Source organism: Haematobia irritans, chromosome 2 (assembly GCF_050003625.1).
Source record: "Haematobia irritans isolate KBUSLIRL chromosome 2, ASM5000362v1, whole genome shotgun sequence".
In the NCBI taxonomy this organism is placed as follows: Eukaryota; Metazoa; Arthropoda; class Insecta; order Diptera; family Muscidae; genus Haematobia; species Haematobia irritans.
The window spans coordinates 41,339,426-41,364,209 of record NC_134398.1 but is presented as its reverse complement, the minus strand read 5'-3'; the positions used below and the strand labels follow the sequence as shown (position 1 = coordinate 41,364,209).

Genomic DNA, 24,784 nt, shown 5'->3' with positions numbered 1-24,784 from the left:
ATAGAAAAAGGATAAACGAGTCAAATGCTAATATTCCTAAAAATTTACTGACAGTTTATATAAGGAATTGAAATATGTGGAAAACCTTATTCTGGCAACAAGGCTTAGATAACAACGAAGTTTTATCCATATTTCAATAGGAACATGTCGAAAATAAAAAAAGCCAAAAATAGCTAAAAGGGTCATGAAAAAAAGCCAGAAAAAAAGCTAAAAGCTAAATACATTTTTTCCCCGCTAAACGTCTTCAAAAAAAGCCAAATCTAGCGGGGAAAAAGCTAAATTGGCAACGCTGGCAATATCTAAATCTGAACCGATTTCAACCAAATTTGGCACGCATACCAACAATGCTAATTATACTCCCTGTGCAAAATTTCAACTAAATCGGAGTTAAAAATTGGCCTCTGTGGTCATATGAGTGTAAATCGGGCGAAAGCTATATATGGGAGCTATATCTAAATCTGAACCGATTTCAACCAAATTTGGCACACATAGCAACAATGCTAATTCTAATCCCTGTGCAAAATTTCAACTAAATCGGAGCAAACAATTGGCCTCTGCGGGCAAATGAGTGTAAATCGGGCGAAAGCTATATATGGGAGCTATATCTAAATCTGAACCGATGTGGCTGATATTTTGCAAGTTTTTTGAGACTCGTAAAATATTCGGATCTACGAAATTTGAGGAAGATCGGTTGATATACACGCCAATTATGACCAGATCGGTGAAAAATATATATGGCAGCTATATCTAAATCTGAACCGATTTTTTCCAAAATCAATAGGGATCGTCTTTAAGCCGAAGCAGGACCCTATACCAAATTTTAGGACAATCGGACTAAAACTGCGAGCTGTACTTTGCACACAAAAATACACCAACAGACAGACAGACAGACGGACAGACAGACAGGCAGACAGACGGACATCGCTAAATCGACTCAGAATTTAATTCTAAGACGATCGGTATACTAAACGATGGGTCTCAGACTTTTCCTTCTTGGTGTTGCAAACATATGCACTAACTTATAATACCCTGTTCCACAGTGTGGCGCAGGGTATAATTATATGAAATGTATAAAATAAGGGAGTTTGTTTTTACTTTTTATACCCTTCACCACTACTGTGGTACAGGGTATAATAAGTTTGTGCATTTGTATGTAACGCCAAGAAGGAAAAGTCTGAGACCCATCGTTTAGTATACCGATCGTCTTAGAATTAAATTCTGAGTCGATTTAGCGATGTCCGTCTGTCTGTCTGTCTGTCTGTCTGTCTGTCTGTCTGTCTGTCCGTCTGTCTGTCTGTTGATGTATTTTTGTGTGCAAAGTACAGCTCGCAGTTTTAGTCCGATTGTCCTAAAATTTGGTACGGGGTCCTGTTTCGGCTCAACGACGATCCCTATTGATTTTGGAAAAAATCGGTTCAGATTTAGATATAGCTGTCATATATATTTTTCACCGATCTGGTCATAATTGGCGTGTATATCAACCGATCTTCCTCAAATTCCGAACATCCCAATATTTTATGAGTCTCGAAAAACTTGCAAAATATCAGCAAAATCGGTTCAGATTTAGATATAGCTCCCATATATAGCACAGAGGCCAATTTTGAGCTCCGATTTAGTTGAAATTTTGTATAGGGAGTAGAATTAGCATTGTAACTATGCGTGCCAAATTTGGTTGAAATCGGTTCAGATTTGGATATATCTCCCATATATAGCTTTCGCCCGATTTACACTCATTTGCCCACAGAGGCCAATTTTTTGCTCCGATTTAGTTGAAATTTTGCATAGGGAGTAGAATTAGCATTGTTACTATTCGTGCCAAATTTTCTTGAAATCGGTTCAGATTTGGATATATCTTCCATATAAAGCTTTCGCCCGATTTACACTCATATGACCACAGAGGCCAATTTTTAACTCCGATTTAGTTGAAATTTTGCACAGGGAGTAGAATTAGCATTGTAGCTATGCGTGTCAAATTTGGTGGAAATCGGTTCAGATTTAGATATAGCTCCCATATATAGCTTTCGCCCGATTTACACTCATATGACCACAGAGGCCAATCTTTTACTCCGATTTAATTGAAATTTTGCACAGGGAGTAGAATGAGCATTGTAGCTATGCGTGCCAAATTTGGTTGAAATCGGTTCAGATTTAGATATAGCTCCCATATATAGCTTTCGCCCGATTTACACTCATATGACCACAGAGGCTAATTTTTTGCTCCGATTTAGTTGAAATTTTGCACAGGGAGTAGAATTAGCATTGTTGCTATGCGTGCCAAATTTGGTTGAAATCGGTTTTTCTGAGTTCGACAAAAATGGTCAAAATACCATAATTTTCCTTGCAAAATCGCCACTGCTTAGTCGACTAGTTGAAAAAATGACTCTAATTTTCTTAAACTTCTAATACATACATATCGAGCGATAAATCATAAATAAACTTTTGCGAAGTTTCCTTAAGATTGCTTCAGATTTAAATGTTTCCCATATTTTTTTACTAACATTGTGTTCCACCCTAGTCCATTAGCCGACTTAAATTTTGAGTCTATAGATTTTGTAAAAGTCTATCAAATTCTGTCCAAATCGAGTGATATTTAAATGTATGTATTTGGGACAAACCTTTATATATAGCACCCAACACATTTGACGGATGTGATATGGTATCGAAAATTTAAATCTATAAAGTGGTGCAGGGTATAATGTAGTCGGCCCCGCCCGACTTTAGACTTTCCTTACTTGTTTTGTCTGAGCTCATTCCAAAATGAGGCTTTTGTATTTCTTATTAAATGCCTGCTTTTGTAGGGGATTTTACATGCCTGTCAAATGAGGCATTATAATAGTTCTCTTTTTGCAGTATATTTTTCCGCCCTATTATGAGAAGCGTAAGAGGAGACCTCCTCCCCAATGACACGCCGTGTAAATCTGAAAGCGAGTACGTATGTGCTTTGCATGCCTACTGCATGTGTTGGGAGGCATTATAAAACGCCAGCTGTATGCCTATTTCCGCTGCTGGGCGATTGTCTGAATGTTGCAAACATTATAAGAGACAGAGTTATAAGACAGAAAAAAGAGATATTAAATCAATCACTCTTATCTACTTTGGTGGTATAACGGGAGGAAGGGGATGAGTCTCTTCTGGTTAATTTTGTGAGAGGAATCGTAGTGTAATGGTTAATATTCTCGCATACTTTCGATTTGTATAATATAGAAAACTGAAAACTGGAATCGGATCGGATGAAATGTACTGTACTAAAAGGATCCGGGGCTATACATAATTATAAACCGATATAGACCAATTTTTACAGGGTTGTTACAGGGCATATGGCAAATTTCAAGCGGATCGGATGAAATTGACTCCTCCAAGAGTCTCCGGTTATCAAATCTGGCGTTCAGTTTATATGGGGGCTATATATAATTATAGACATATATGGACCTATATTATGAGGGCGTCTTTCAGCAATGACACGTTGAATATTGGTTTCCAAAGCATCAATCGTTGATGGTTTATCCACGTAAAGCAATGATCCCCACAAAAAATAAACGATTGCCGTCAAATCAAAAAAAAAAAACGCGGACGTCAATCCTCCGGTTTATTTCTCGTAATAATGTTGTCTGTTGAAATGTTCTTTCAATAAGTTCATTATTTCGCTCGCAGTATGACAAGTAGGGTTTTTTTTCCCGGGAACGGTATCCCGGGAATTCCCGGGAAATTGCCATTTTTTCGCTCCCGCTTTCCCGGGAATGAAGTGCTGGAATTCCCGGGAAATTTTCTTTACAATATTTTATACATAATAGACGGTTGAAATCTAGTTAAAGTGGATTTTGGAAGTGTAATGTGAATGTCGTATTACATGGTAGTGTTTCCCTTTTGGGAATATTGACTGAACATGTGCATTTATTGACCCCGTTTAACGATGGTGAAATCGAAATAAGTTTCTTTCATTTCCAAACAGTTTTTTAGTGTTACAAAAAATCCCACTTATTAATAGTGTTCTTCCGAAAACTATACCGAAAGAGACTGCCTTAACCATTGCCAAAATGTTTTGTATTACTAAAATTTCATATTTTAGTATGATTTATGGCTTATGTAAGCGAACAACATAATATATATATATATATATATATATATATATATATATATATATATATATATATATATATATATATATATATATATATATATATATATATATATATATATATATATATATATATATATATATATATATATATATATATATATATATATATATATATATATATATATATATATATATATATATATATTGTTAGTTGTGCAGAGAGCGCCTTATAACCGTACCTTTAGGCTATTTCTAATTTATTCAAATGTCTAAATGTATTCCACATCAAAGCAGGTTTCCCTTTGGTCGGAATCCCGGGAGATTCGAAAAAATTCCCGCTTTCCCGGGAATGCAAAAAGTCCGGGAAAAAGAAAACCCTAATGACAAGTGCCACCATGCTGTTGGAACCATATTTCGTTTACACTCATATCTTGAAGTTTTGGCAACAAAAATTCATTGATCAACATTCTGTATCGATTTCAATTGACGGCAATGCGTCGTCCTTCCTCATTTTTAAGGAAATAGGGACCGATGATTCCACCAGTCCACACTGAAAAAAATATATACGTGATTAAAGATTACGCAACCTAAATTTTAGAATGCGAAATTTACAAAATATTAAGGACACATTTCTTTAAAATAATGAAATTTCAATTAAAATAAAGTGTATAGTCTTTGCTTCAAAATTTATTTTCATTAAATTTAGGACACAAAGTTTGTAAATTTGCGCATGTCTTTGAACTAAGTCAATTTTTCCTTAAAGTAAAGAAACACATTTTTGATTTAAAGAAATTGTCTATAAATTAACTGAAATAATGAAACTTTAGATTTAAGATAAAAACGCTTCAAATATAGGCTACGACCTTATTTTGAGGATTTAGCGTCTTTAGTTTAAAGTTTTTTTGGAATTAAGAAACCAGTTTTTACTTCGAAGTATTCGTTATAATTTGGATTTTTAAACTGGCATTTGTTTGTACGTTATTAATAACCCTCGACAAGAGAATGAAAATTTGATAAATGAGATCCGTATCCTATTTTTAATTTTATTTGTCCTAAATTTAAAGCCAAATAGGTCTCTAAAAAATTTCTTTATTTTAAAGAAGCCGCATCTTTGGCTCGGAATCAATACCAAAATCCTTAAGGGAAGGTCAAAATCTTTGGATCCAAGTAAACTTTTTTACATAGACCACACTAAACAGTTCATTTATCGGGAAAGCTTTAGTAACACGATTATCACTCAAGCAAAAAATAATCTACCAAAATTTGGAGAAAATTTTATCAAACAAAAAAAATTATTTTGAAAACTTTTGTAAAAATTTTATTTCTATAGAAAATTTTGTGAAATTTCCATAGAAAATTTTATCAAAATTTTATTTCTATAGCAAATTTTGTCAAAATTTTATTTCTATAGAAAATTTTCACAAAATTTTATTTCTATAGAAAATTTTTTCAAAACTTTATTTTTATAGAAAAGTTTGTCAAAATTTTATTTCTTTAGAAAATTTTGCCAAAATTTTATATCAATAGAAAATTTTCTCAAAATTTTATTTCTATAGAATTTTTTTTCAAACTTTGATTTCTATAGAAAATTTTGTAAAAATTTTAATTCTATAGAAAATTTTGTCAAAATTTTATGTCTGTAGAAAATTTTGTGAAAATTTTATTTCTATAGAAAATTTTGTAAAAATTTTATTTCTATACAGAATTTTGTCAACATTTTATTCCTATAGAAAATTTTGTCAAAATTTTAATTCTATCGAAAATTTTGTCAAAATTTTATTTCAATAGAAGATTTTGTAAAAATTTTATTTCAATAGAAGATTTTGTCAAAATTTTATTCCTATAAAAAATTTTGTCAAAATTTTATTCCTATAGAAAATTTTGTCAAAATTTTATTTCTATAAAAATTTTGTCAAAATTTTATTTCTATAAAAATTTTGTCAAAATGTTATTTCTAAAGAAAATTTTCTCAAAATTTTGTTTCTATAGAAAATTTTTGTCAACATTTTATATCTATAGAAAATTTTGTAAAATGTTTAATTATATAGAAAATTTTGTCAAAATTGTATTTCCATAGAAAATTTTGTAAACATTTTATTTCTATAGAAAATTTTCTCAAAATTTTATTTCTACAGAAAATTTTTTCAAACTTTGATTTCTATAGAAAATTTTGTAGAAATTTTAATTCTATAGAAAATTTTGTCAAAATTTTATGTCTGTAGAAAATTTTATTTCTATAGAAAATTTTGTAAAAATTGTATTTCTATACAGAATTTTGTCAACATTTTATTCCTATAGAAAATTTTCTCAAAATTTTAATTCTATCGAAAATTTTGTCAAAATTTTATATCTATAGGAAATTTTGTAAAAATTTTATTTCAATAGAAGATTTTGTCAAAATTTTATTCCTATAGAAAATTTTGTCAAAATTTTACTCCTATAGAAAATTTTGTCAAAATTTTATTTCTATAAAAATTTTGTCAAAATTTTATTTCTATAGAAAATTTTGTTACAATTTTAATTCTATAGAAAATTTTGTCAAAATTTTATTTCTATACAGAATTTTGTCAACATTTTATTCCTATAGAAAATTTTGTCAAAATTTTATATCTATAAAAATTTTGTCAAACTTTTATTTATATAGAAGATTTTGCCAAAATTTTATTGCTATAGTAAATTTTGTCAAAATTTTAATTCTATAAAAATTTTCTCAAAATTTTATTTCTATAGATAATTTTGTAAAAATGTTAATTCTATAGCAAATTTTGTCAATGTAAAACCTTTTTTCGGAGGGTTCAAGTGTGGTTTTTGTTGGGTTTAATAAACTGCCTGAATTTATTCTGATAATTGGTTGATAGTTTTGCTGCAAGTAGAGGATGCTGATGAGGAATGTGGTAATTCCGAAACGTGCGTCCATCCAACCATCTTGCAGTCTATAGGGCTTTGCCCAAATAAATTTGACAAACATTCTTTTCCTCTGTTGGTTAAGCTACTCTTGTAGTTTAGTCAATGTATGGTTTTAAGCTGAAATAAAAAACAACAACAATGCTTAAAGAACAAAACCAACTATAACAAAACAAAACAAAATTTTATTTCTGTAGAAAATTTTGTGAAAAATTTTTTTCTATAGAGAATTTTGTGAAAATTTTATTTCTATAGAAAATTTTGTGAAAATTTTATTTCTAACGAAACTTTTCTCAAAATGTTATTTATATAGAAAATTTTGTCAAAATTTTATTTCTATAGAAAATTTTGTCGAAATTTTATTTCTATAGAAAATTTTGTAAAAATTTTTATTCTATAGAAAATTTTGTAAAAATTTTATTTCTATAGAGAATTTTGTCAACATTTTATTCCTATAGAAAATTTTATCAAAATTTTATTTCTATAAAAATTTTGTCAAAATTTTATGGCTATAGAAAATTTTTTCAAAATTTTATTGCTATAGAAAATTTTGTCAAAATTTTATTCGTATAGAAAATTTTGTCAAAATTGTATTCCTATAGAAAATTTTGTCAAAATTTTATTTCTATAAAAATTTTGTCAAACTTTTATTTCTATAGAAGATTTTGCCAAAATTTTATTGCTATAGTAAATTTTGTCAAAATTTTATTTCTATAAAAATTTTCTCAAAATTTTATTTCTATAGAAAATTTTGTGAAAATTTTATTTCTAAAGAAAATTTTCTCAAAATTTTATTTCTATAGAAAATTTTTGTCAACATTTTATATCTATAGAAAATTTTGTAAAATGTTTAATTATATAGAAAATTTTGTCAAAATTGTATTTCCATAGAAAATTTTGTAAAAATTTTATTTCTATAGATAATTTTGTAAAAATGTTAATTCTATAGAAAATTTTGTCAAAATTTTATTTCTGTAGAAAATTTTGTGAAAATTTTATTTTTATAGAAAATTTTGTAAAAATTTTATTTCTATACAGAATTTTGTCAACATTTTATTCCCATAGAAAATTTTGTCAAAATTTTATTTCTATAAAAATTTTGTCAAACTTTTATTTCTATAGAAGATTTTGCCAAAATTTTATTGCTATAGAAAATTTTGTCAAAATGTTATTTCTATAGAAAATTTTGTCAAAATTTTATTCCTATACAAAATTTTGTCAAAATTTTATTTCATTTCAGTTATTTCATATAATGCACAAAGCCTACAAGACCAATACATTACTATTATATTTTTTTATTATTCAGTATTATATATATAATAATTTCTGTAACAAAATTAGTCAAATTTGTCAAAATTTTATTTCTGTAGAAAATTTGCGAAGAGGAATATTTTGCAAAATCTACCAAAATATCAAGAATTCTACTAATCTACCAATCTAGAAGCGATTTTTGTTTCAGGATGTGCTATTTTATACAGCGTGCATGCACTCCACAAGGGGTTAATTTTTGTATTTGTTCGCATTCTCATATTGAAAAGAGAATTGTTTATTAACAAAGATGTGGATACTAAACAATAGCAACATCATGAGTTAATATTAAGCGCTTTGGTAATTAGTATATATCTATAGTTTGCGAAAAATACATCCACAAATAAAAGAAATTAAAAATGTTCCACATGTTGAAGAAGCAAACAATAAATTGGAGTAAAACTAAAGTTTTCACAAATTGTCGCTATACCAATGGAGATAAACCAAAGTAAATATATTAACAATAGTTGTGGCTGAAAACGGTGTGAAAATGGGCCCCAAAAACATATGACCCCAATGAAACAGACGAGGGGAGAGACTGCATAATAAATGTGAGCCAAAATAACAAAAATAAAAGTGAATATGAATGTGAGCACAAAAAATAATAATTCCAAAATAAAAATAGGGCCCACTCTCTATTTTGTTTTAAAAGACCGTGTGAAACTAAACCCTAACTGATGGAATCACTTTGCATTCGCGTTAGCCCACTTTCGACTGTGGACATAGGAGAAAGTCTTAAACCCCGGCCAAAGGTCCGTATACTCTAAAACAAATCTGATGCTGTACAATACAGTGAAACCTCTAAAAATTGATTTTTGTTAAAATTTTATTTTTAGAGAAAATATTGTCCAAATTTTATTCCTATAGACAATTTTGTCAAAAATTTATGTCTATAGGAAATTTTATCCAAATTTTATTTCTATAGAAAATTGTGTCAAAATTGTATTTCTATAGAAAATTGTGTCAAAATTTTATTTCTATAGCAAAATTTGTCAAAATTTTATTTCTATAGCAAATTTTGTCAACATTTTTTTCAATAGAAAATTTGATCACAATTTTATTTCTATAGAAAATCTTGTCAAAATTTTATTTCTGTAGAAAGTTTCGTCAAAGTTTTATTTCTAAAGAAAATTTTCTCAAAATTTTATTTCTATAGAAAATTTGATCACAATTTTATTTCTATAGATAATTTTATCAAAATTTTAGTTATTTATTATTTTGAATTAAAAATTAAATTATTTATTTATTATTAGGAAATTTTATCCAAATTTTATTTCTATAGAAAATTGTGCCAATTTTATTTCTATAGAAAATTGTATCAAAATTTTATTTCTATAGAAAATTTTGTCAACATTTTATTTCTATAGAAAATTTGATCACAATTTTATTTCTATAGAAAATCTTGTCAAAATTTTATTTCTGTAGAAAGTTCCGTCAAAGTTTTATTTCTAAAGGAAATTTTCTCAAAATTTTATTTCTATAGAAAATTTGATCACAATTTTATTTCTATAGATAATTTTATCAAAATTTTAGTTATTTATTATTTTGAATTAAAAATTAAATTATTTATTTATTATTAGGAAATTTTATCCAAATTTTACTTCTATAGAAAAATGTGCCAATTTTATTTCTATAGAAAATTTTGTCAACATTTTATTTCTATAGAAAATTTGATCACAATTTTATCTCTATAGACAATTTTGTCAAAATGTTATTTCTATAAAAAGTTTCGTCAAAGTTTTATTTCTAAAGGAAATTTTCTCCAAATTTTATTTCTATAGAAAATTTGATCACAATTTTATTTTGTCAAAATTTTAATTCTATAGAAAATTTTGTCAAAATGTTATTTATTTATTATTCTAAATTAAAAATTAAAGTATTTATTTATTATTAGGAAGTTTTATCCAAATTTAATTTCTATAGAAAATTTTGTCAAAATTTTATTTATATAGAAAATTTTGTCAACGTTTTATTTCTATAGAAAATTTGATCGCAATTTTATTTCTATAGGAAATTTTGTCAAAATTTTATATCTATAGGAATTTTTATCAAAATTGTATTTCTATAGAAAATTTTGTCAAAATTTCATTTCTATAGAAAATTTTGTCAACATTTTATTTGTATAGAAAATTTGATCACAATTTTATTTCTATAGAAAATTTTGTCAAAATGTTATTTCTATAGAAAGTTTCGTCAAAGTTTTATTTCTAAAGGAAATTTTCTCAAAATTTTTTCTCTAGAAAATTTGATCACAATATTATTTCTACAGATAATTTTGTCAAAATTTTAATTCTATAGAAAATTTAGTCAAAATGTTATTTATTTATTATACTAAATTAAAAATTAAATTATTTATTTATTATAAGGAAGTTTTATCTAAATTTTATTTCTATAGAAAATTTTGTCAACATTTTATTTCTATAGAAAATTTGATCGCAATTTTATTTCTATAGGAAATTTTGTCAAAATTTTATGTCTATAGAAAATTTTATCAAAATTTAATGTCTATAGGAAATTTTATCAAAATTTTATTTCTATTGAAAATTTTGTCAAAATTTTATTTCTATAGAAAATTTTGTCAACATTTTATTTCTATAGAAAATTTGATCACAATTTCAATTCTATAGAAAATTTTATCAAAATTTTATTTCTATAGAAAGTTTCGTAAAAGTTTTATTTCTAAAGGAAATTTGGTCAAAATTTTATGTCTATAGGAAATTTTATCAAAATTTTATTTCTATTGAAAATTTTGTCAAAATTTTATTTCTATAGAAAATTTTGTTTCTATAGAAAATTTTGTCAACATTTTATTTCTATAGAAAATTTGATCACAATTTTATTTCTATAGATAATTTTGTGAAAATGTTATTTCTATAGAAAATTTTGTCAAATTTTTATTTATTTATTATTTTGAATTAAAAATTAAATTATTTATTTATTATTAGGAAGAGTCAAAAATTTATTTCTATAGGAAATTTTGTCAAAATTTTATGTCTGTAGGAAATTATATCAAAATTTTATTTCTATAGAAAATTTTCTCAAAATTTTATTTCTATAGACAATTTTGTCAAAATTTTATTTCTATAGCAAATTTTATCACAATTTTATTTCTATAGATCACACAAACAAATTTTTTTCTGATTCAATCACGAAATTAATTGATTCAATTAATTTTTTAATTGAAATGTCTTCAATCACGAAAATGATAGTATCAATCACAGTTTTAATTGTGCATAGGAAAAATTCTTGATTAAAAAATTAATTGATTTCATTAGCAAATTTCAATGAATTTTTTACTCCATCCAATTAATTTTTTAATTGAAATGTCTTCAATCACGAAAATGATAGTATCAATCACAGTTTTAATTGTGCATAGGAAAAATTCTTGATTAAAAAATTAATTGATTTCATTAGCAAATTTCAATGAATTTTTTACTCGATTCAATTAAACATTTAATTGATGTTGATTGCAAAATTCAATTAATTTATTAATTAAAAAAGGTAACTATTTTCAATTACATTCTGAATTGGCTTAAAATTTTAATTTAGATTAACAATTGATTGTTTGAAAAACATTTTTAATTAAAAACAAGCAAGGAAAGTCTAAAGTCGGGCGGGGCCGACTATATTATACCCTGCACCACTTTGTAGATCTAAATGTTCGATACCATATCACTTCCGTCAAATATGTTGGGGGCTATATATAAATGTTTGTCCCAAATACATACATTTAAATATCACTCGATCTGGACAGAATTTGATAGACTTCTACAAAATCTATAGATTCAAAATTTAAGTCGGCTAATGCACTAAGGTGGAACACAATGTTAGTAAAAAAATATGGGAAACATTTAAATCTGAAGCAATTTTAAGGAAACTTCACAATAGTTTATTTATGATTTATCGCTCGATATATATGTATTAGAAGTTTAGGAAAATTAGAGTCATTTTTACAACTTTTAGACTAAGCAGTGGCGATTTTACACGGAAAATGTTGGTATTTTGACCATTTTTGTCGAAATCAGAAAAACATATATATGGGAGCTATATCTAAATCTGAACCGATTTCAACCAAATTTGGCACGCATAGCAACAATGCTAATTCTACTCCCTGTGCAAAATTTCAACTAAGTCGGAGTTAAAAATTGGCCTCTGTGGTCATATGGGTATAAATCGGGCGAAAGCTATATATGGGAGTTATATCTAAATCTGAACCGATTTTAACCAAATTTGACACGCATAGCTACAATGCTAAATCTCCTCCCTGTGCAAAATTTCAACCATATTAGTCCATATCGGGCGAACAATATATATGGGAGCTATATCTAAATCTGAACCGATTTCAATCAAATTTTGCACACTTGACTATACTACAAATTCTACTCCTAGTGCCAAATTTCAACCAAATTCGGCCAAAAATCTGGCTTCTGGGGCAATATAAGTCCATATCGGGCGAATGATATATATGGGAGCTATATTTAAATCTGCACCGATTTCAATAAAATTTTGCACACTTCACTATACGACTAAGTGTTATATTTGTACAAAATTTCAAGCAAATCGGTATCAAACTCTGGCTGCTGGGTCCATATTAGTGCATATCGGTCGAAAGATATATATGGGAGCTATACCTAAATTTGAACCGATTTCTTCCAAAATCAATAGGGTTCTATTCTGACCCAAATTAGGGACATGTGCCAAATTTTAAGGCGATTGGACTTAAATTGCGACCTAGACTTTGATCACAAAAATGTGTTATATCGACTCAGGGACCCACCCTGAGCATTATTGCCAAAAACACAATGTGTCTATCTCGTCTCCTTCTGGGTGTTACAAATATATGCACTAACTTATAATACCCTGTTCCACAGTGTGTCGCAGCATATAATTAAAAAAATGTTCATCACTTTTTTAACTGGCTTAGTCTTCCGAATTTGATTAAAAAGTTAATTGTATCAATTAACTTTTTAATAAAAATTTTAAAATTTGCAATCATTGAATTAATTAACATAATGTTTCTATCTTGATTAAAAAGATAATTGTATCAATTAATTTATTAATTGAAAAAAAAAAAATTCATCTTCAATTAACTTTTTAATTGGAAAAATATTTCCAATATTTGATATTTTTTTCTGTGATAATTTTGTCAAAATTTTATTTCTATAGAAAATTTTGTCAAAATTTTATTTCTATAGAAAATTTTGTCAAAATTTTATTTCTATAGAAAATTTTGTCAAAATTTTATTTCTATAGAAAATTTTGTCAAAATTTTATTTCTATAGAAAATTTTTGTCAACATTTTATTTCTATAGAAGTTTTGTAAAAAATTTTATTTCAATAGAAAATTTTGTCAAATATCTATTTCTCGAAAAAATTTTGTCAACATATTATGCTAGAAAATTGTTGTCAAAATTTTATTTCTATAGAACATTTTTGTCAAATTTTTATTTCTATAGAAAATTTTTGTCAAAATTGTATTTCTATAGAAAATTTTTGTCCAAATTTTATTTCTATAGAAAATTTTGTCAAAATTTTATTTCTATAAAAATTTTTGGCAAAATTTTATTTGTAAAGAAAATTTTGGCAAAATTTTATTTCTATAGAAAATTTTGCCAAAATTTTATTTCTATACAAAATTTTGCCAAAATTTTATCTATAGACAATTTTGGCAAAATTTTATCTATAGAAAATTTTGGCAAAATTTTATTTCTATAGAAAATTTTGTCAAAATGTTATTTCTATAGAAAATTCTGTCAAAATTTTATTTCTATAGAAAATTTGATCACAGACAATTTTTTCAAATTTTTAGAAAATTTTGTCAAAATTGTATTTATCTATTTTAAAAATAATAAAAAAATATATTATTTACATTACGTTTTTTTCCATATGAATTGAATGTTTGTTTTTTTTTTTTATCTGAGGTACTCGTATCTTGAATCTGCATTAAAACGTTTACAGGAAGGACCCAGATTTCTTTCCACTGAAAACGAATGCCATGATGCCCATTTTAATTCTTTTACTGGTAAGATTTTATTTTTTATTTTATTTTATTAACATGAGGCCTTCATAGAATTTTTTCTCATATATCATTCCAATATTGCATTATCACACCATAGAAATTCTTCAAGAGGCTAAACGGGATATTCTGCAAAAATATAATCTTGGTCATATAGAAAAGAGAATTAATCAGGTTAGCCGGATGATTATTACAATATCACTGTTTTTGCAATTAATTTTTCTTTTTAGTCCTTCGATTACAATTTTCCCCATAGAGCACATTTAGGTTACAGCATATTGTTATCCACCTACAAGGAGCTAACACATTGCGAAACTCTGAACAAAGAGTCTCAAAAGGAGCTTCATATATTAGGATGTTGTCTGGAGTTAATGTTTATAGCCTTTACCATTTGTGATGATATCATGGATAACAGTAGCATTCGATTTGGTCGACCCTGTTGGCATACTCTGGAAAATATAGGCATGAGTGCTCTCAATGATTCCTTTATATTTCAAAATTTGACCTTCTATTTGCTACGGAAATATTTTGAAAATTCCAATAAATATTTGAAAATTTTGAATACATTTCATGAGGTGCAATTAATAACTGCATGTGGGCAAAATATGGATATGATGTGTTCCAAAATGCCAATGACATCGTTCACAATGGACATGTATCGAGAGATCGTTGCATCGAAATCAGCCTACAGTTTCTTCTATTTGCCATTCGCTTGGGCCATGCACTTGGCGGGGTAACGAAAAAAATTGTTTTTGAAATAGGCTTCTCTTTGTTAGAAAAATGTCAAGAATTCTTTTTTTTTTGCTATTTTCAGAATAAACAATTTGCAAAAATTACAAAATCTCAAGGAAATTTCTTTGAATTTGGCTTTCCTATTCCAAGCGCAAAATGATTTTCTCGATTGTTTTGGAACCCCTGAACACACATGTACCATAGGCACTGATATTTCTGAAAATAAATGCACTTGGTTGGCAGTTGAGTGTATTAACCGTGCCTCCAGAGAACAAATGGATATTATGGTTCAGTGTTATGGAAGAAATGGTAAGATTACATAAAAAAATATAACTTTTGTTACATTTTAAATTAAAATAAAATTTTCCCAAAATTTTATTTCTATAAAAAATTTTGTCAAAATTTTATTTCTATAGAAAACTTTGTCAAAATTTTCTTTCTATAGAAAACTTTGCCAAAATTTTACTTCTATAAAAAAAATGTTGTCAAAATTGTATTTCAATAAAAATTTTGTCAAAATTTTATATCTATAGAAAATTTTGTCAAAATTTTATTTCTATAGAAAATTTTGTCAAAATTTAATTTCTATAGACAATTTTGTCAAAATTTTACTTCTATAAAAAATGTTGTCAAAATTTTATTTCAATAAAAATATATTGTAAAAATTTTATTTCTCTAAAAAAATTTTGTCAAAACTTTATTTATATAAAAAATTTTGCCAAAATTTTATGTCTATAAACAAATTTTGTCGAAACTTTATTTATATAAAAAATTTTGCCAAAATTTTATTTCTATAAAAAAATTTCTCAACATTTTTTTTTTCAATAGAAAAATTTGTCAAAATTTTATATATCTAGAGAAATTATGACAAAATTTCATTTCTATAAAAAAATTTTTATTTCCATAGAAAATTTTGTCACCATTTTATTTTTATACAAAATTTTATTTCTATAGAAAATTTTGTCAAAATATTATTTCTATAGAAAATTTAGTGAAAATTTTATTTGTATAGAAAATTTTGACACAAATATTATTTTTATACAACATTTTGTCAAAATTTCATTTCTATAGAAAATTTTGTCAAAATGTTATTTCTTTAGAATCTTTTCTCAAAATTTTATTTCTATAAAAAAAATTGTCAACATTTTATTTCTCTAAAGAAATAAATAGCTTAAAACCATGCATTGACTAAACTACAAGTGTAGCTTAACCAACAGAGGAAATGAATGTTTGTCAAATTTAGTTGGGCAAAGCCCTATAGACTGCAAGATGGTTGGATGAACGCACTTTTCGGAATTACCACATTCCTCATCAGCATCCTCTACTTGCAGCAAAACTATCAACCAATTATCAGAATAAATTGAGGTAGTTCACTAAACCCAAAAATGAACCACACTTGAACCTTCCATTGGTTAAGCTACACTTGTAGTTTAGTCAATGCATGATTTTAAGCTGAAATCAAAAACAACAACAGATTTTTATTACTATAGAATATTTTGTCAAAATTTTATTCCTACAGAAAATTTTGTGAATATTTTATTTCAATAGAAAATTTTGTCCAAATTTTATTAAATTTGTAAATTTTGTCAAAATCTTATTTCTATAGAAAATTTTGTCAAAATCTTATTTCTATAAAAAATTTTCTCAAAAAAAATTTTTCCACAGAAAATTTTGTCAAAAAAATTTTATTTCTATAGAAGATTTTCTCAATTTGTTTTCAATCGAAAATATTGTCAAAATTTTATTTCTGTAGAAATTTTTGTCAAAATTTTATTGCTATAGAAAATTTTGTCAAAATTTTATTCCTATTGAAAATTTTGTCAAAATTTTATTTCTATTCAAAATTTTGTCTAAATTTTATTTCTATAGAAAAATATTGTCAAAATTTAATATTCATATTATTTTCATAGAAAATTTTGTCAAAATTTTATTTCAATAGAAAATTTTGTCAAAATTTTATTTCTATAGAAAATTTTGTCAAAATTTTATTTCTATAGAAAATTTTGTCAAAAAAATTTTATTTCTATAGAAGATTTTCTCAATTTGTTTTCAATCGAAAATATTGTCAAAATTTTATTTCTGTAGAAATTTTTGTCAAAATTTTATTGCTATAGAAAATTTTGTAAAAATTTTATTTCTGTTGAAAATTTTGTCAAAATTTTATTTCTATTCAAAATTTTGTCTAAATTTTATTTCTATAGAAAATTTTGCCAAAATTTTATTTCTATAGAAAATTTTGCCGAAATTTTATTTCTATAGAAAATTTTGCCAAAATTTTATTTCAATAGAAAATTTTGACAAAATTTTATTTGTAAAGAAAATTTTGTCAAAATTTTATTTCTATACAAAATTTTTGTCAAAATTTTATTTGTAAAGAAAATTTTGTCAAAATTTTATTTCTATAGAAAATTTTGTCAAAATTTTATTTTCATAGAAAATTTTGTCAAAAGTTTATTTCTATGGAAAATTTGGTCAAAATTTTTTCATAGAAAATTTTGTCAAATTTTTATTTCTATAGAAAATTTTGCCAAAATTTTATTTCCATAGAAAATTTTGTCAAAATTTTATTTCTGTAGAAAATTTCGTCGAAAAGTTTATTTCTATTGAAAATTTCGTCAAAATTTTATTTCTATAGAAAATGTTGTCGAAATTTTATTTCTGTTGATAATTTTGCCAAAATTTTATCTCATAGAAAATTTTTTCAAAAGTTTATTTCTATTGAAAATTTTGTCAAAATTTTATTTTCATACAAAATTTTGGCAAAATTTTATTTTCATACAAAATTTTTTCAAAATATTTATTTTTATAGAAAATGTTGTCAAAATTTTATTTCCATAGAAAATTTTGTCAAAAATTTATTTCTATTCAAAATTTTGTCTAAATTTTATTTCTATTGAAATTTTTGACAAAATTTTATTTTCATACAAAATTTTTTCAAAATATTTATTTTTATAGAAAATGTTGTCAAAATTTGATTTCCATAGAAAATTTTGTCAAAAATTTATTTCTATTCAAAATTTTGTCTAAATTTTATTTCTATAGAAAATTTTGTCAAAATTTTATTTCTATAAAAAATTTTGCCAAAATTTTATTTCTATCGAAAATTGTGCCAAAATTTTATTTCTATAGAAAATTTTGCCAAAATTTTATTTCTATAGAAAATTTCGCAAAATTTTATTTCAATAGAAAATTTTGACAAAATTTTATTTGTAAAGAAAATTTTGTCAAAATTTTATTTCTATACAAAATTTTTGTCAAAATTTTATTTGTAAAGAAAATTTTGTCAAAATTTTATTTCTGTAGAAAATATTGTCGAAAGTTTATTTCTATAGAAAATTTTGTCAAAATTTTATTTTCATAGAAAATTTTGTCAAAAGTTTATTTCTATGGAAAATTTGGTCAAAATTTTTTCATAGAAAATTTTGTCAATTTTGGCAAAATTATCAATAGAAATAAAATTTCGACAACATTTTCTATAGAAATACAATTTTGACGAAATTTTCAATAGAAATAAACTTTTTGACGAAATTTTCTACAGAAATAAAATTTTGACAAAATTTTCTATGGAAATAAAATTTTGGCAAAATTTTATTTCTGTAGAAAATTTCGTCGAAAAGTTTATTTCTATTGAAAATTTCGTCAAAATTGTATTTCTATAGAAAATGTTGTCGAAATTTTATTTCTATTGATAATTTTGCCAAAATTTTATTTCTTTAGAAATATTTGTCATTCCGTTTGTAACACATCGAAAGTTTTGTCTAAGATCCCATAAAGTATAAATATCCTGGGTCGTGGTGTAATTCTGAATCGATCTAGCATCACGCTAACTTCCGAACGCAAATAGTATATAAACTTAGCTCAAGTAGTTGCTGTCGATGTAGATCGGATGGTATTGCAATAGCCCATTTGCTCGGACTTCTTTTATGTATAAAATTAAAAATTGGTTAATATCGATCAGCAGATTTGACTTCTGGTCCCTCTTGTAGATGTACATGTGATCCAGTGCGCTTGAAATTGAAAAAATTTGCTAAAATTGGTCAATATCGGCCCCTTAATTATATATAGACCCCATATAAACCGATTCCCGGATTAGACTTCCGGATCCTCTTTAAAGAGCAAATTTCATCCAACAATCGCGCAAAAAATTGTCTTCGCCGGTCCACAATTAAATTTGAATTTTCTCATGGAGTATCATGGAGGAGCATATTTCATTGGGTCCTGTTGATATATGACTCTCTAATTATGGTGCGAAAATTGGTTCATATAGTTTCATAATTATTTGTAGACTTCTCTACATAAACCGATCGAGGACTGAATTGGCTTATATGGGTATTAAATCTGTCTTCATGACAATGTTAAGAATTTTTAAGATATCTTGCCATGGACAATTAATTCGATTATAAATGACAGTCTTTAGTATAATTTTCTATGAAATCCAACATGCAGGGTCCAATTTAATATTCGGCCTGACCGATCTTACGGCCATTTATATTTGTTTTTATTTAATTTATTTCAAATGTTTTTTGTTATTAACTTCAATATTTATTTATTTATTTATTTATTTTTAGATTTCGATATGGTACAACGTGTTATTGATTTGTATCTTCTTCTTGACCTACCAAGCGTATATGAATCCTACGAAATTGAGTTAGTGAATACAATTACGGATGACATTCAAAGAATGCCAGATGATTTGCCACAGGGAGCAATTCTTGGGATTCTTCGAAAAATACAGCAACGTAAACTATTATAAGAGTATCTTAGTTCTTAAACAAATAAATCAAATTAATATATTGCGAAAAGGTTTAAAATTATGTGGGATTGTTAAGGTTTACCTAATGTGTTAGGTATTTCAGTTATTCTTTCAGTTGTCAAGGCAATGTAGGAACACACAAGTTCCGAAATGGTCATATATTGCACAATGCAAATAAATCGATTGCAGGTCTTTAATAGAATTTTGTATGCAATCCATAATGGATCCATATATACCATACATCCTCAAAAAAATCGCTTCTCTAACATATGTTCCAAACATATTTTGCAGGAAGCACATATATTATTGGATATTGCCGAAACATTATTATATTTGTTTTATGTGAACATATTATATGTTTGGAAGTACTTTGAGCCCAAAAATATTATATGCTTGGAAGAATTTTCTCCCCAAGAAGATTGTATTCATTCCCTCACATAATTTTCACTTCCACGAAATTTTTAGTTCTTGGCACCTTTTTCTGTAATACAAATAATGTTGAAGAAATTATTCAATTTTATATTTTTTTTAAATTTTACCTTTCGCCTGGACGGAGAATCGAACCGGGAACCAGGCAATTTGTAAGCCAACACACTACCACTGGGCTACGTAGCTGTTATAGTCACCAATAGACAATTATCGTTATAAGTTACATTTATATAGCATAGTTTGCAGCGCCCACGAGCCCATGCAAACATAACATTATTTAACAGAAACATACATTTGTTGGCCACGTGGAGCAGTGGTTAGCATACGTTCCGATTTCTTTTAACGAACCAAGAAAAAAAATTGTGCCCATAATGCCAAAATGATAAACAAAACACATGTCCATACCAGTGTTGCCAAGTGATTTTTGATTCTTCCCCCCAAATCTTAAGAAAAAAAAAACCCTAAATTGGTCTAAGCTTTTTTCAAAAACCCCCAAAAAATTTCAGAATATAAAAGTACAAAAAGTGGTCCCAAAATTACGTGAAAAAAAATCCTGTAGTGATACACTTTAAAAATTAAATTTAACACAAATATATATCCTGAAAGAAAAGTTCTTTCCTGAGAAACGAAATTTTAGAAAAACTAAGTTTTCTTTTGATGCTAATTTTTTTTTTCGTTCGAAGTTAATAATAAATAAAATTTGCTGTTTAAGAAAATACTTTAAAACAAAAGAGATTTTCGTTTGTTTAAAATTTCATCCCTGAGGAAATTATTTTTTCTATGGATGTAATAATACAATATGTATATCAATTTAAAAAGCGGGCTTACTCTTAAAAAGCTTTCAGCTGCTAAGTTAAAATACGATTGTTTTTAATTTTGTCAAATATTAAAAATGCCATTTCAACAGAAGAGTTTAAAAAAGATAACGAAAACAATGCTATTGGATACTTGTTTGTATTTAGGATCTTCTTGTTGACTTTCCTCTTCTGTAGAAAGGGCATTTTAGTCTGCACATAAATATATTGTGTTTAAAAATTGTGCCCGAAACACATTTTGTTTATATCGGACCATATGAAAAACATATTTTTCTAACAGTGCACATAACGGCCTGGTGCACAGTGCTTGGATCCCATACAATAGAAAGAGGCATCGTAGGAAAGCGAAACTTTGAAGCGACTTGTTTATGGTCAAAACTAAGAATAATAGGAAGACTAGTATCGATTCGACGACTTCTTCACGTACCTCCTATACTAAGGGTTCAAAAATATATGATTGCATAGAGGCGTGAGATAATACAAATAGCAAAATGTCTGTCCTTTGGGAACTGTTATAGATTACTCTTTGAATTTTGGTATAGTTAGAGCCGAGATAATGAAAAAATAGTGAACGAAATTTTGAGATCATAGGACGGTTACCACTCGCGACCAAAATAATCTACTAAAATTTGGACAAAAAACTACCAAACAAAAAAAATTATTTTGCAAAATTTTGTTTCTATAGAAAATTTTCTCAAAATATAATTTCCATAAAAAAATATGTCAAAATTTTATTTCTATAGAAAATTTTGTCAAAATTTTATTTCTAATTATACAATTATTATTCGAGCTTTATGGACAGATATAGATTAAGGAACATGGTTAATAGAGCCATTGAAAAGAAAACGCCAGATACAAATCTATACACGCCTGGACTGTACATGTTTCAGTTCGGGCGAATGAACCTTTCCACAGCCTTTAGTATAGATCTGGCTGGGAGAGTTAACTCAATTTTGGGCCCTTTATGCTAACTCCTTATGGAGAAAACATTTGGGAAATTTCCTCTTACAAATTGAATCATCTTTTCTCCCACTGTACATCATCTTTTCATATAACTTACAAGTCCCTTAATCTTATTCTTATTTCGTTTTTGTTACATAGTAATGCAACAACACGAAATTTATTTTTAGAAAGCTTATTTGTTAGAATTCACCTAAGTGGTGAACAGTCGAACAATGCTTATTGTTTCTACAGTCAACTACAACATATGACAATTAACAGAAACTGGTTTTTGGTTGCAACGATGAGCCCGTCGTAAAACTAGGAAAAACACGACTAATGTACGTGTTAGAATTGTTGTTGTTTCCTGGAAACCAGTTTCTGTTAATTGTCATATGTTGTAGTTGACTGTAGAAACAATAAGCATTGTTCGACTGTTCACCACTTAGGTGAATTCTAACAAATAAGCTTTCTAAAAATAAATTTCGTGTTGTTGCATTACTATGTAACAAAAACGAAATAAGAATAAGATTAAGGGACTTGTAAGTTATATGAAAAGATGATGTACAGTGGGAGAAAAGATGATTCAATTTGTAAGAGGAAATTTCCCAAATGTTTTCTCCATAAGGAGTTAGCATAAAGGGCCCAAAATTGAGTTATCTCTCCCAGCCAGATCTATACTAAAGGCTGTGGAAAGGTTCATTCGCCCGAACTGAAACATGTACAGTCCAGGCGTGTATAGATTTGTATCTGGCGTTTTCTTTTCAATGGCTCTATTAACCATGTTCCTTAATCTATATCTGTCCATAAAGCTCGAATAATAATTGTATAATTAGATATAATGCATTTGGACGTCAATTGCCTGTTTCGGTATCAGGCTAACATGTAATATAAAATTTTATTTCTATAGAAAATTTTGTCAAAATTTTATTTCTATAGGAAATTTTGTCACAATTTTATTTCTATAGAAAATGTTGTCAAAAATTTATTTCTATAGAAAATGTTGTCAAATTTCTACAGATTTTTTTTTTTTAAATTTTATTTCTATAGAAAATTTTGTCAAAATTTTATTTCTGTAAACAATTTTGTCAAAATTTTATTTCTATAGAAAATTTTGTCAAAATTGTATTTCTATAAAAAATTAAGTCAACATTTTATTTCTATAGAAAATTTTATTTCAATAGAAAAATTTGTCAAAATTTTATTTCAATAGAAAATTTTGTCAAAATTTTATTTATATAGGAAATTTTATTTTTCCAGAAAATTTTAAAAATTTAAAAATTTTATTTCTATAAAAAATTTTGTCAAAATTTTATTTCTATAGAAAATTTTCCCAAAATTTTATTTCAATAGAAAATTTTGCCAAAATTTTATTTCTATAGAAAATTTTATTTTTCTAGAAAATTTTGTAAAAATTTTATTTCAATAGAAAATTTTGTCAAAATTTTATTTCTATAGAAAATGCTGTCAAAATTTTATTTCAATAGAAAATTTTGTCAAAATTTTATTTCGTGGTTTGTTCTTTATTGTTGGTTTGTACTTCAATCATATTTGTTGTTTTAATCTCAGCTTTAAAAACATTGTTTTGACTAAACTACAAGAGTAGCTTAACCAACAGAGGAAAATAATGTTTGTCAAATTTATTTGGGCAAAGCCTTATAGACTGCAAGATGCTTGGATGGTCGCACGTTTCGGAATTACCACATTCCTCATCAGCAGCCTCTACTTGCAGCAAAACTATCAACCAATTATCAGAATAAATTCAGGCAGTACACTAAACCCAAAGTGAACCACACTTGAACCCTCCGATAGAAAATTTTGTGAAAATTTTATTTCTATAGAAAATTTTGTCACTATTTTATTTCTATAAAACATTTTGTCACAATTTTATTTCTATAAAACATTTTCTCAAAATTTTATTTCTATAGAAAACGTTGTCAAAATTTTATCTCAATAGAAAATTTTGTCAAAATATTATTTCAATAGAAAATTTTGTCAAAATTTTATTTCTATAAGAAATTTTGTCAGAATTTTATTTCAATAGAAAATTTTGTCAAAATTTTATTTCTATAGAAAATTTAATTTTTCTACAAAATTGTGTAAAAATTTTATTTCAATAGAAAATTTTGTCAAAATTTTATTTCTGTAGAAAATTTTGTAAAAATTTTATTTCTATAGAAATTTTTTTCAAAATTTCATTTTTGTAGAAAATTTTGTCAAAATTTTATTTGTATAGAAATTTTTGTCAAAATTTTATTCCTATAAAAATTTTGTCAAATTTTATCTCTATAGAAAATGTTGTCAAAATTTTATTTCTATAGAAAATTTTATTTCTATAGAAAATTTTCTTCATTGGAAAATTTTGTCAAAATATTATTTCTATAGAACATTTTGTCAAAATTTTACTTCTATAGAAAATGTTGTCAAAATTTTATTCTATGGAAAATTTTGTCAAAATTTTATTTATATGGAAAACTTTGTTAAAATTTTATTTCTATAGAAAATTTTGTTTCTATAGAAAATTTTCTTCATTAGACAATTTTGTCAAAATTTTATTTCTAAAGAAATTTTTTTCAAAATTTTATTTCCATAGAAAATTTTGTTTCTATAGAAAATTTTCTTTATTAGACAATTTTGTCAAAATTTTATTTCAATAGAAAATTTTGTCAAAATTTTATTTCCATAGAAAATTTAGTCAAAATTTTAGAAAATGTTGTCAAAATTGTATTTCTATAAAAAATTTAGTCAACATTTTATTTCTATAAAAAATTTTGTCAAAATCTTATTTCTATAGAAATTTTAATTTTTCT

General features: G+C 26.0%; 1 protein-coding gene across 1 annotated transcript; it reads left to right on the top strand.

Moving 5' to 3' along the window:
• The first annotated feature begins 8,611 nt into the window (after positions 1-8,611).
• Positions 8,612-19,848, top strand: LOC142227491 (uncharacterized). The gene is made up of 6 exons (XM_075298045.1): positions 8,612-8,738; positions 14,212-14,312; positions 14,407-14,480; positions 14,537-15,039; positions 15,121-15,347; positions 19,607-19,848. Exons 1-6 carry the CDS (start codon positions 8,650-8,652, stop codon positions 19,789-19,791), a joined length of 1,179 nt encoding a protein of 392 aa, XP_075154160.1. The 5' UTR covers positions 8,612-8,649; the 3' UTR covers positions 19,792-19,848.
• Positions 19,849-24,784: the final 4,936 nt, after the last annotated feature.

What these genes read in the sequence shown, in the direction of transcription:
- LOC142227491 (XM_075298045.1), top strand. Translation starts at nt 8,650, where the DNA reads ATGTTCCACATGTTGAAGAAGCAAACAATAAATTGGAGTAAAACTAAA. An exon ending in CCATTTTAATTCTTTTACTG is followed by an intron (nt 14,313 to 14,406) that starts GTAAGATTTTAT and finishes ATCACACCATAG; the next exon opens with AAATTCTTCAAGAGGCTAAA. An exon ending in TGGGCCATGCACTTGGCGGG is followed by an intron (nt 15,040 to 15,120) that starts GTAACGAAAAAA and finishes TGCTATTTTCAG; the next exon opens with AATAAACAATTTGCAAAAAT.